General features: G+C 37.4%; 8 protein-coding genes across 8 annotated transcripts; 5 read left to right on the top strand and 3 right to left on the bottom strand.

Moving 5' to 3' along the window:
• Positions 1 to 107: 107 nt before the first annotated feature.
• On the top strand, positions 108 to 1,148 carry BMR1_03g00215 (Set1/Ash2 histone methyltransferase complex subunit ASH2; the record flags this gene model as incomplete). Its single annotated transcript, XM_012793200.2, has 6 exons — positions 108 to 157; positions 179 to 389; positions 410 to 526; positions 553 to 718; positions 739 to 958; positions 980 to 1,148. The coding sequence occupies 6 exons, from the start codon at positions 108 to 110 to the stop codon at positions 1,146 to 1,148; spliced, it is 933 nt and encodes a 310-aa protein (XP_012648654.2).
• A 93-nt stretch (positions 1,149 to 1,241) lies between these two features.
• BMR1_03g00210 (DnaJ homolog subfamily B member 12) lies at positions 1,242 to 2,293 on the bottom strand (the record flags this gene model as incomplete). Its single annotated transcript, XM_021481802.1, has 6 exons — positions 1,242 to 1,286; positions 1,307 to 1,459; positions 1,480 to 1,611; positions 1,634 to 1,969; positions 1,992 to 2,104; positions 2,125 to 2,293. 6 exons carry the CDS (start codon positions 2,291 to 2,293, stop codon positions 1,242 to 1,244), a joined length of 948 nt encoding a protein of 315 aa, XP_021338399.1.
• Positions 2,371 to 4,239, top strand: BMR1_03g00205 (CLPTM1-like membrane protein cnrB; the record flags this gene model as incomplete). Its single annotated transcript, XM_021481801.1, has 9 exons — positions 2,371 to 2,419; positions 2,441 to 2,583; positions 2,606 to 2,906; positions 2,955 to 3,143; positions 3,166 to 3,501; positions 3,525 to 3,677; positions 3,700 to 3,954; positions 3,975 to 4,059; positions 4,080 to 4,239. The coding sequence occupies 9 exons, from the start codon at positions 2,371 to 2,373 to the stop codon at positions 4,237 to 4,239; spliced, it is 1,671 nt and encodes a 556-aa protein (XP_021338398.1).
• A 255-nt stretch (positions 4,240 to 4,494) lies between these two features.
• Positions 4,495 to 6,866, top strand: BMR1_03g00200 (Vacuolar protein sorting-associated protein 11 homolog; the record flags this gene model as incomplete). The annotated part of the gene is made up of 3 exons (XM_012793197.1): positions 4,495 to 4,712; positions 4,733 to 4,940; positions 4,965 to 6,866. The coding sequence occupies 3 exons, from the start codon at positions 4,495 to 4,497 to the stop codon at positions 6,864 to 6,866; spliced, it is 2,328 nt and encodes a 775-aa protein (XP_012648651.1).
• BMR1_03g00195 (30S ribosomal protein S9) lies at positions 7,065 to 7,940 on the bottom strand (the record flags this gene model as incomplete). The annotated part of the gene is made up of 6 exons (XM_012793196.1): positions 7,065 to 7,156; positions 7,179 to 7,401; positions 7,456 to 7,557; positions 7,578 to 7,769; positions 7,791 to 7,874; positions 7,896 to 7,940. The coding sequence occupies 6 exons, from the start codon at positions 7,938 to 7,940 to the stop codon at positions 7,065 to 7,067; spliced, it is 738 nt and encodes a 245-aa protein (XP_012648650.1).
• Positions 8,057 to 8,668, top strand: BMR1_03g00190 (conserved protein, unknown function; the record flags this gene model as incomplete). Its single annotated transcript, XM_021481800.1, has 3 exons — positions 8,057 to 8,222; positions 8,243 to 8,599; positions 8,652 to 8,668. The coding sequence occupies 3 exons, from the start codon at positions 8,057 to 8,059 to the stop codon at positions 8,666 to 8,668; spliced, it is 540 nt and encodes a 179-aa protein (XP_021338397.1).
• Positions 8,669 to 8,789: 121 nt separating this feature from the next.
• Positions 8,790 to 10,682, bottom strand: BMR1_03g00185 (hypothetical protein; the record flags this gene model as incomplete). The annotated part of the gene is made up of 4 exons (XM_021481798.1): positions 8,790 to 8,852; positions 8,874 to 9,113; positions 9,166 to 9,396; positions 9,417 to 10,682. 4 exons carry the CDS (start codon positions 10,680 to 10,682, stop codon positions 8,790 to 8,792), a joined length of 1,800 nt encoding a protein of 599 aa, XP_021338396.1.
• BMR1_03g00180 (hypothetical protein) lies at positions 10,674 to 12,283 on the top strand (the record flags this gene model as incomplete). The annotated part of the gene is made up of 10 exons (XM_021481797.1): positions 10,674 to 10,747; positions 10,769 to 11,060; positions 11,081 to 11,285; positions 11,307 to 11,478; positions 11,500 to 11,679; positions 11,701 to 11,836; positions 11,858 to 11,997; positions 12,074 to 12,152; positions 12,174 to 12,238; positions 12,259 to 12,283. 10 exons carry the CDS (start codon positions 10,674 to 10,676, stop codon positions 12,281 to 12,283), a joined length of 1,368 nt encoding a protein of 455 aa, XP_021338395.1.
• Between the last annotated feature and the right edge of the window lie 41 nt (positions 12,284 to 12,324).

Below are 12,324 nucleotides of genomic sequence, written 5' to 3'. Positions count from 1 at the left end.
AGAGATTACATGTCTGATAAAAAAAATAAAAGTAATTACTATGTGACCTAGGGTACCAATGGGTTTCTGGTGGTGTGTCCATAGATTTACTGAAGGAGGCTCGCAGAATGAGCATCTTTCTCAGGCAAGAACCCGAACATAACTGTTTCGACTACAGGTCCTACAGTTCATAACATAGATATGCCGCAAGTGATCCAGGCGTTAAATTTTCTGATGACAGACTAAGAATAATTGGTAGTAAACAGTGGAACACTGCACTTGCCAGGGGTTGTGCTTACCACGGCCAATGGTACTATGAATGTACCATAGCAGAACCAAGCCCAAACTGGATGCAATTCTCTCTATATGGGTGGGATGATACTTGTAGCACTATTTCAAGCTTATTAAAAGTATAGTTTTAATGAATTAGGCACTTCCATCGCTTAAAGATTCTATATTTCCATCAGTACGCGTGGGTTGGGGGACGCGTCTAATGAAATTGGATAGTCCTTTAGGGTACAGTCCGTTTAGTTACTGCATATCACAAGTGAGCTATTCTTTTGATATTTATAGATCAATGGAGATTTGATTTATGCCAAAAAAACACACCCGGGAGGGGAAAATGCACATACACTACAAGTTGGCGATGTTATTGGTTGTGCAATTAATCTTTGTCAGCCAATATTCAATTTGGAAGATCCACGAGGAAATCCTGACCTTTGGCCCTTCACTAAATGCGGTAAAACGCTCATGATTTAGGGTTGCTTTGTAATGTAACGAAGGAATGTACACTCCCCCCTCTTATAATAAATAAAAACTCATTTGCATCCTTTTCAGTGAATGGCAAATGGCTCAACAACACCATCAAGCCTATATACTGCGCCGAGTATCATCCTGCCGTATCAACATACATGGGATCATCTGTCACTATCAATTTGGGCCCCAAATTCAAATACAATCCGCCAAATCGCAAATACAAGTATGCATGATAATTACCTAGGGCTGCATGTTACATGTGTGAATCAAAGTACCCCTGCAAAGAGGATCTAGTCAAGTATTGGGTCTTTGCTGACACAAATCTTATGCATCCAAAAGTCAAAGATAAGCTTAAGAAGTTGAACATTGAAGGTGTAGTAACCTTAGCACAGGCGGAGTTGGGATTTGACTAGTATACTCTTGCCATGTGAATTGTACGATAATTAATTTATTTTAATGAATTTAATTCATTGATACAAATATAACCACTAATTGTCTTGCAAAGGCTATACTTGTTGGAAACTTTTCATTTGCAGCTTCTTGTATTTATCCTAAATCAATCAACAATTACCTTAAGAGACCTTAGTGATTGGCAACTTTCTGGCAACTCTAATAAATGTTTTGGAGGATTAGAGAATGCATATTTAGCCAGTGCCCTTTGCCTCTGTTGGTTCTGCACGTAACACTTGTTCTCCAGGTACCCAAAGTCCACCTCATATTCCAACTACATTGGTGCTATCTTACCTTGATACGTTGCGGTGAATTAGGCGGATAATCCATATCAAAGGAGTGTGGATCGACATAGTAATATACGCCACTAACTTGGGTTTTGATTGCATTGTAGTACTTGCTGGTGGGTTCGGTGCTATAGGGTTTCTTACATGATCGTTATAATTACCGATGGCTGAGAGAGGAGGTTGGAAAAGATAATAATTGAAGAGATTAACAATATAGGTGCAATTTGTGATATATTGTTGCTGGGTGTGTGACGATTTGAGTGCATATGCGATGTCCTGACGTGCGCCCGATTGATATCAATACCAAAGAAGGCCTCAAATAATTGTTCAGGTGTGACAATCGTTGGGTCGAACCCTCGCGGATTTCGACTCCCTGTCTGATCGTATATCCTTCGCTTGTCAGCATCAGTTAAGCACTGACAAGCGATTGATATCTTCTTAAATGCTTCCTCTGCACCTGGCAATGAATTCTTATCCGGGTGTAGTACTAGGGCAAGCTGCATAAATTGGGTATTTTACCTTTTTGTAAGCCTTTTTAATCTCTTCTTCAGAGGAAGATTTTGTTACATTTAGAATCTCGTAATAATCCTCTGTACTTAGAATGTCCTTTATCAATTTACTATGCGACTCATCTGTGTAAATCATTAATTACTTTCAACTTGTTTACACTTTATCTGAGTGACTAGCTTACTGTATTCCTCACAGGGACACAAACTGACTGCCCGTTGAGCCAATTTAAGTGCCTTGTTAAAACTTTTGCTGCGAAGAGCATCATACGCTAGCTTGCTACAATTTTCTGCCTCAATTTTATTGTTATCCATAGCAGCCACTATACTGCTTATCCACTTATCTGTGACCCCTTATACAAGGGATACCCACAGATTAAGCCCAACACAATATGACTGATATGACAAGCGAGGACACCCGTCCATATTGGCATCCTTCACGTAAGCAATGGAGTGACGTAGGATGGATGTCGAATGTGTTTGTGCAAATCGTCATGTTCCAACTCACTATGAAGTTCATCTTGAATCGCACTGTATACATGGAATCTCAGTCGGAATCAAAAATAGCGAATTTAACCAATTTTTTCAAACCTAGAACTGCTTTTGTATGTTTAATGACTCATTCAGGACCTGTATGGATATATTTCTCCCTTTGATACTAAGGATATTAACATTCTAGATACTCATGGCACTCTAGTGTATTCGTTGGAGAATCAAATATATTCGCACAAGTACGGCCAGTCATATGAGAAAATTGAAACGTTATTTGTGCCGGCAGAATACACCAGAGAACTTGATTTTAACCCCTTCTTTGTCGTGGTCATGATCCCTCATTTTTCTTATATGCAGAAACACAATAACCCCGCAAAAAGCATATTTGTTGAGGGTAAAGAGGGGAGATATATTGCAAAGTCCATTCCTTTGACAGGTAGACAACTTTAATACAATTATTATCCGTTGTAATTCAATAATTCAGTATCTGGTGATTTTGTCAAACATCTGAAAGTGGAAGAGCCACAAAAAAAACTCTTGTTGGATGCAAATGATTCTGTTGGAGATAGTTTAAAGCCTGAGCCCATAAAATACTGGGTTCCCCGTGTCGATATAAACTTGGTTTATGAAACAAATATATATAGACCCAGCACATTCAATTACGCATTACAGGGTAATCGTCCATGCTTATTTAGGCTATTCGGTGGATTTGGAACAGGGAGTGTACGATCCAAGGTTATCCCTTTCACGATTTTGGAATCTTGCCGACAATTATATTCCGGTTGATGGTGAAAAGATGGGTTTGGGATTCCAGTTGACAATCAATTTTGCCCATTGTACCACATTTTATGGAATTGCAATTGATCAATTCGGAGCTGTTCAGCATATGAGCGCTCAAAATGGCACAGTTGGAGTCAAGGAGACTGAAATGCTAAAGAAAATTTTACTCACTACAAATTTCTACATGTTGGTGTTTTCAATTCTTTTCATATTTACCCACACTATATTCTCATTTTTTGCCCTCAAAAATGGTAACTCAATTACAGTGATTTAGATATGCAATTTTGGTACAACAACGAGTCGATGGAGGGATTATCCGCTATGTCTCTGTGGTTCAATTTTGCATGTGAGATAATTATTGGTCTGTATGTATTGGACTCTGAGGAGACATCTAGGCTGGTTTTATTTGAAATCTTCTTGGGGATAGGTAAGAAAAAATAGTTACTCAGCGGCCAGCTTTTGGAAAGTGACAAAATCTCTCAAAATTACATACCTGGAGCAATACCCTTATATCAAAGTCACCAGTGCCCTCAGTTATAAGGAATCTAAGACTGAGGAGTATGATCGTATTGCAATTAAGTACATGTCAATGGCGTTAGCACCCTGTGTTGCGGGGTATGCAATATATTCGCTACTTTATAATACACACAAATCATGGTATTCTTACTTCATTCAAGTGGCTGCGGGGTCAGTTTACACATTTGGTAACCCTATTGTTATGCAGGATTTATCATGCTAACTCCCCAGTTATACATAAATTATAAGCTGAAATCAGTGGATCATTTACCTTGGAGGGCCCTAATTTACAAGTAAAACTATAATTATTTAGATCGCTTAACACATTTGTGGATGACGTTGCATCGTTTTTAATTGACATGCCTTGGATGCATCGCCTTTCGTGCTTTAGGGATGATATTATATTTATAATCTACCTGTACCAGCGCTGGATTTACAAGACAGATAAAACTAGGTCTGGGAAAGTTGATTAGTAGACTTTTTGTCTATGCATTAACTGAGTTCGGTTATACTTACTGAAATAGTACATGTTTGCATTTGTAGCACCTAATGTTCAATTGTGTAACTGGTTAGTATATTTGCGGGTTACACTTAACTGTGTATGTCAAATGGAAGTATTTTCGTAGATTTTTTTAATATATAGCGTTGAATCATATATGTGTATAGTCATGCCTTATAACATGGGCACTATACACCAACCAATATGGTGTGTATGAATAATTGGCGATATGTTCACTAGTGAAACACTATTTAGTGATTTGATCAAAACAGAAAAGCTCGTTTCATCATGCGATTGCAATGGGATTCTGGCTTGTTGTTATGCAGATGGCATTGCTAGACTCGTGTTCAATTTAGGTGACTGGAGTACCTTCTCATTTGTGGCATTTAACTCGCAATTATTGGGTGTAAATTACGCCTCTGAAGTGGATCATTTGATTTTTTGGGGGTAGGCCACAACTAATCCAGTTCTGACCATGACTCACAGCCACTCTTTCGTACATGTGATCTCACTTATTTGAGGTCTAAATTGCATGAAAGCGGAGCTATCATTAAAATTGTTAGGGAGTGCGCCTTATTTCAATCAAGAAACGTTCAAAATATATCTAATCAACCAACGTTTGTCGAGGATACGATCACTCGTTTTTCAATTTCCCCTTGCGGTTCCGTAGCAGCAGTATGACTCATAATATTTACATAGATTGGTACTAAGTCTCAGGGGGTTTACTTGTATAAAGATTATATAATCAGCGCAAAAAATCCCACATTTTTGCAAATAAATAATATACAATTTATCAACAATCCCATCAAGTGGTTGTATGTGCAAACAGATTTAACACTTTACGTTGCCACAGAAAGTGGCGTTTGGCAATTCGCCAAAGACAGCTATGAACTCACCAGATATTTCATACCACCTCCATATTGGGGTAAAATTCACAATTGCTTACATTTCGACGATGACAAAATTATCGCTTATGGCGACAAACTATCATTCGTTTCAAATTGGAAAACACCTTTGCATTCTAGTGACTGCACCGGCGCCTACAAGTATAAGAATTACTTGATAATCACCACAACTGGTGCAGTGGAAATATATTACATAAGTGGACAAATAAAATTTACTGCATATGTCTATAAGGTTGAATCGCCGTTATTCGTTATCTCTGCTAGCAACGGCTTGTTTGTTATTAGTGCTATTACATCAATCCATCTAAAGGAGTTGAGTCTAACTTATCGCATTGACTATTTGATTGTTAAGCGGAGATTTAAGCTTGCTCTAGAGATTTGCGAACATGAAAATGCCCCTAAATACCTAATTGATAATGTATATAGGAGTTATTCTGAAATGCTGTTTAGAACAGGTCATATTGGCCAAGCTACGAGAATTTATTGTGATAACGTAAGCTGCTTGGAACCCAGCTTGGTCATTTTAAAATTTGCAAATTGTAGTAATTTGCCTTACCTATCACGCTATTTGGTGTCGCTTCACGAAAAAGGCATATCAAAGCCTAGACACACGTTTATTCTATTTCAAACATTTGCCCACTTGTACACTCGTACTCCAAATTCTGCCAAATTATGGTCGGAAATGAAGAGTTTTTTGTCAAAGTTTGGCGAATCTCACAGCCAGTCGATATCTGGGGCATTGGAAACTTGCCGACGCTCAGTCTCTATTGACTTTGTAAAACAGGTTGCAAAATTGCAAAGTAATCATTCATTGTATCTGGATATACTAATTAATGACGTACAAGATTATTCAGGGGCTGTTGAATATATCAAGTTTCTATCTATCCCAGACTCATGCAGTGCCCTTTTACAGCACGGTAAAGTGTTAACTAGGCACTCGGATGAATTGATTCCGTTAGTGCGGCATGTTCTTGAGCAATCAAATGCAAATATAGACGCTTTTACTCCCTTATTTCTATCAAATGACGCGCATCTGCGATCTCTAGTAGATTCAGATGACGTATTCAGTGACCATTTGTCCACATCAAGTTTTAGTGCTATAATGGATGCATTTTTGCGCTATAAATCAAATGATGCTGATAGGGTGTGGAAATTACTGAATCAACGTGTATTCGGTGAATCACATTTGCAAATAGCTCTTGTGTTGGTGGTGTTTTACAATTTTGCTGATGGCATAGAGTCCATCGCAACGAAGATGCGGCTGCATTCATTGCTCTTTGCAATAAATTCTAACAAGCTAACACAGGAATATACTGGAACAGACCCCGTACTTTGGTCTGAAGTCTTATCTAAATTAGTTAAATTGGGCAAATTTGACGAGGTTGAACAGTGCTTGGACCATCAACACATGTCGGTGTCACTGCCTTGTATATTGAAGCTACTGGGCCAAAATGATAAATTACCATTGAGGGTGGCTAAAAAATTCCTAGTTTCTGAATTTAAAAAACTCAGGAGTGCTCATAAGAAGGCCGTTCAAAAACTGCAACAGCAAAAATCGAGTTCTGAACAGATGAGTACTGTAAAAGATACTCACAAGGATGATAATGGTTTGAGTGAAGACGAGTTTTTCAAGTTTTTAAATGGAGCGCATGACCCAGTTGATTTCATATCGCAGCAGTTCAAATGGTGTTTTTGAACCCAACATTTATTGTATTAAGCTAATTTATGCAATAGACCAATCACCGTACTACTATTTAACATCATTTTTTGTAAAAAACTAATTCGATCGCACTAAATCCTAATATATATGTATTGATATGTGTTTATTATTCTAACTTAAGAGCAGTATTGGTATATTGTACAGTTGGAATTAGGTACACAAATTTGTCTTAATTTACCTCTTAACCCATCTCCTTTGGGCTCTAGCCCCAATTCTACCAGGCATCTTAGGCATTTTCTGCCTCAAATCTTCCACTAACATGTCAACTGAGTAAAAATGCGCAATTACCTGTCTGCAAGTCATTATAACATTCGGGGCATGCATTTACTAGCCCCCTAGCGATGGCCAATCTCACAGCTTTGGATTGGCCCGAAGGGCCGCCACCGCGAACGCTTATATACAAATCATATACACCCACACATCCAGCTAGGTAAAAAGGTTCAACTATATCCATCCGGTTGTAAAACAATGGCCACCTGTAGTATATCTCCTCTTTCCCATTCACCAATACCTACGTTACTACAAATGCCAAGGACAATTTCTGTTTAATAGACATATCACTTACTTTGCCAGTTCCCCTAATAATACATACTGATGCTACTGCTCTTTTGCTTGTACCCCTCCCTTCAGCTTGATGTAACCATAATCTATCGTTGTGTCTAAAAACCTTATTCAAAAACTTCTTACATTTAACAAGTTTGGTTGTAATGCATGCGATATATACTGATTAATTTTAGTGTTTTTTGTGTCGTTTAATAGTTTGTTTTTATTATCATTATCCTTTTCTACCAAACATTCATTATGCTGTTCAGATTGTGATTGCAGAATCCTGCGAAAAGGGTTCCTGTAAAAATTCGAAATTAGGAAAGGCGATTTGTCCTAAATAAATAGGTAAATTACAGTTGATAGGGTGGGCGCACTCAAAATGATTTTTTGCATCTCATTTGTAGTGGTCACACCAGCTTCCTTGGCCAAATACAATGCCTAGGTGTCACAGTTGTTTACTTCTGATAGGTTCAGGACACTTCTAACATTAATGGGTGTTTTCATCAATAAACATTTATGTATGAATTATTTGTTGTCATATAGCAAATTAATGATCATGCCTGATAATATTATGGGCATATTACTTCAGCTGTAGTATAGGGTAAATCTTAGTCAACAATATGGCCGACTCCCTAATCCTTTCCGATGGCAGAGTTGTCAATGTATCTAGTGAAATTAAAGTTGAGCCTGTGAAGGAGAAGTTCATGCCTAAGCGGCCTCGAGACGTTTTCGCACATATTGGAGCAGAGAGAATCGTTAACATTTGGGGATCAGCCTCTGGTGCCGGTATTTACAAACTAATATAGGCAGTGATTTCTTCGATATTTATCGCAAACATAGGGCCAGGGAGATGGACAGAGTTGAACAGCTGGAGAAAGATTTTCAGGAGAGTCTGGAAAACAAGATCTTCCAAGCCAAAAGAGAGGAAAGGATTAATAAACTATTGGCAAAAACGGCTAAGAAACGTTATAAGAGGAAAAGGCGGGAGATGAAGAAAAAAGGATTATTAACAGATAACATACGTGAGGAACACAATGAACAATCTCCAGATGGTGAGGAAGATTATCATGAATCAACCGAAGAAACTAGTATTGGGAATGTTGAAATGACGCTACCTGAAAAAATAATTCAAACGAAAAGGCCCTCGACTATCACTGTCGAAGGTAAGTACTTTTTAGATATCAGTTAATTGTTTCATTAGACAAGCTCATTCAGCCGATCCAGACTTCTAGTCAAGATCAAGCTAATCGTGTATTATAACACAATGATCGAACCTATACTGATACTGTACAATAGATGAAGTTATAACGGCATCCAAATGACAAGTTTCAGAACTCCAAGCAAACAATTGGATCATTGAAACATGTGATAGATGTTTTCGACAAACATCATAATTATAATGGTTAACAATGCCCTCTATATTAATCAACTAGTCACCTTTGCATAAAGTTTAAGTAGCGCCACGTGGCGTTTATCAGTAGTAACATTCAGTGTCTGAAATGTGGTTAAAAACATGTGAGCTATCTTCGAATCGGGATAAATCCAAGCCAAATTACTATAAATTTTGATCAGATATTTCTCTAGCCCAAATGAAGTGACGATTTCTCCACACTGTGAGTGAAACTCTAGCGCATTAGGGTCACTATATACACAATTTTTGAAGCTAAACCATGCGGCCTACGTGAGTGCGGTTTTTGGAATAACGCATGAACATTGGTTATTTTCTTACAGGTAGATAGTTCAATTTCGTCAATATCTTGCATGCGTAAAGATACGTTGCTGATGAGTAGGGATCTAATTTAATAGACTGCAAAATATCACCCAGTGCACCTTCAAAATCACGATTGTAAAACTTAATCTTGGCACAAATGAACCAAAGAGGCGCGCAATTGGGATATTTATCAGTCATTTCATTCGCAAATTTTATGCCCTCTTTGTACTCGGCTAAACGTATATGTATCTGCTTAAATATCGTCCTACCTCTATAAAATTGCACAGCATCCTGGTGTACAATTCCTTGGGGTAATCGTCCAGTTTTTCAGCTTTCTTCAGGCAATCATTAGTCATTTTCTTGGCAAATTTAGCCCCATTACGGCCCAATGATTTGGACAAAATCACTGCCGTTACTCTTTCTACCCTAATTACAATAAGTGGATCAATATCGTCCCCTTGTGCAATTGTATTAAGGAGTGACAATGCAGACCACATTTCAGTTTGAAGCCCAAATTTGTTATACAACATGACAAGATTTGTTAGGGTATTTACATCGTATGGGTTAAGGCTAAGCGCCCGAATAAAGTGGAATATTGAACGGAAGAAGTTTCCAGCTTGGCAATTTAAGCAGCCCAATAAATTTTCAACCTCAATATTCTTAGGATCAACGATCTTGCACTGTTTAGATAAATTGCCAACAAATTCGAACGTTGTTTTTAGTGCTGCGAATGTATGTTTAGGTGGAATTACTGTACAGTGATTTTGTAGCAATTCTATGAGCTTGATATTATTTTCAACCTTATATTCTGTGATGTTTTCTTTGTTTTCATCCGTTTTTTTTTTCACTGCCTCGTCAGAATGTGATGAATCATTATTGTGTAATAGCTTATATGCATATTTAAGTGCTTGTGCCAAATTACCCTCATCTGCCAACTTAAAACAGTATTTTATTCCATTAACACCATTATTACCACTTTTGGCAGGCATCCAGTTAAATCTATCAACAATTGAGCGCATTAATATCAAGAAGTTATCAATATAGACACCGAGTGCTGCAAGTATAATCCAATATTTACCAAAAAATCTAGTTATGAGCTGGCCATTGGCGAAAAAATTGACATCAACACGCTTTCTTAGATCATATATCGAGTTATTTAATGGCAAATCAACTGCATCCTCAGCGCTAATGCGTTGACTGACATGGGCAAGGACATCCAAAGTACTATGGAATTTCCTAGTACCAACGGAACATTCTTCAAACATATTTATGTGCTTTAAAGACTGTGGCACATCATCATTAGCGTCTAAATCGGTAGATAGACCAAGTATAAAGGTTACTTGCTGAGTTTCATTTGTGAGCAGGTGTGTTTGGCACACACCCGAAATTTTATCGCACAAAAATTCCCCAAAATGACTATCTAGTTCCTTAAGATCTAGTTCTAAGGAACAAGCGGTGGTAATTGTATCTTCTCTATACTTGTCATATTTACCGGGGGTTATATCGCACAAGGGGGAAACCACACTATGTTCCATAATGCCGAAGCCCGACGACGTCACAAACCAATTTCATCCACATCCACATATCTATTTTTCAATAAGTATCATCTACAATCAAATAGGAATTATTCCTCCAAACTTCGGGTCAGGGAAAGGAGAGAGAAAATCGAACGTAAGCGCTTCGATGCCTTGGATGTTGCACAGTTTACTAGGGAGTTAATGGTGTTGATTGACACGAATAACTTTGAAGGATTGGAGGAGAAGATAAGATTTTTCAATAACATTTTACCGCAGGAAATAACTTCTATAGATACTATAAAAACACTTAACATTTGTTTGGACCTAGGTAATAGCCAGATCAAGATCTTGACGCTTAAGTGCCTGGCCAAAATTGCTGCTGTGAATCAAGATTTGGTAATTATACAATTATTTAGATTGACGATAAGCATTACATACAATTGTTCAGCAGCGATTGCATTGAGATACTCAAATTACTACTGGAGTTGTACACTTATGTTTCCAAAAAACACCTAAATGAGAGCAATCTCAAAAACTTGATTAAAATTTCAGAATGCCTAGGTGGCAACGATTTGGATTTTTTCAAAAACTTGGCAAATTTCACATCATCAGCACTGACAGGTATTACACAAGTTCAAGTAGACCCCTATGCCGAATCTCTTACGCAATTTATTGTTAAATCTAAAGCTGAGATTTATCGCATTTTGGAATCACTGCCCCAAAATATACATCCTTGCGGCGATAATTGTGAAACTAACACAATTTGTGATGTGGACTGTGTGACTGACATGTTATATTCAATTCACTTGTGCTGGTATGATGAAATATTATTAAGCGACAATTTGGAAAGGAAGATTGGAATGGCACTAAAATTTATAAATCTAGCTAGTGTAAACCAGGATATTTTATTGCCTGCATATTTGATCATTTGTCAGACTATTCACCAAGATTCGCATTACCAACTAAATGAAGAACTTTTTACAATGTTAGAAACTTCACTTAAATCACAGAAGAGGTATTGAATTAGTATAATCAGGCGAGTAAAGCTTGCTTCCCTGGTGCTAGCAACCACTATGGCCGGAAAGAATAATTATACAGCTAAATTTGTATTGCCTTTGTCAAACACGATTATCGATATATTAGAGTCAAAGGAATCTTATGACATTCGTCTAGTATGCGATTTTATGATTCAGGAATCTGCAATTTACGTTATGCACATGATGTTTGGGCATGGCAGCGAATTCATAAACAATTTCATAAAAATTGAGCCAAGAATTTCAGCTGCTATGTTGGATCTATTGGATTCTTGCAAACAAGATTATACCACTGCCTGGTACTGAAAATATTTATTATATGTTTAGAATCATTTCAGTGATAGGAACACTTTAATGTTAAATTAACTGACATAGGTTGTGCTTGGATTACTTGGAATGGTGTCTGAGTAAAGAAGAATCTGTAAGAAGACTGTACGATTTGAGAGCAATTGAGGTAAATGATAGATTTAAATAGATTATTGAATCTGTCCAATTTTTACACAGTGAAGAGGTTGACCGCAGAGTATGTGAATTGATCAAGTAAAACGGCTATAATATAGACCATTCGATGTAATTGATATTTAGGATATGCATTTCACCTTAGCAATTTTTTGGTTCAATTTTAG

The sequence above is a fragment of the Babesia microti genome, chromosome III (genome assembly GCF_000691945.2).
Source record: "Babesia microti strain RI chromosome III, complete genome".
NCBI classification, from domain to species: Eukaryota; Apicomplexa; class Aconoidasida; order Piroplasmida; family Babesiidae; genus Babesia; species Babesia microti.
This window is presented reverse-complemented; position numbering and strand designations above follow the sequence as displayed.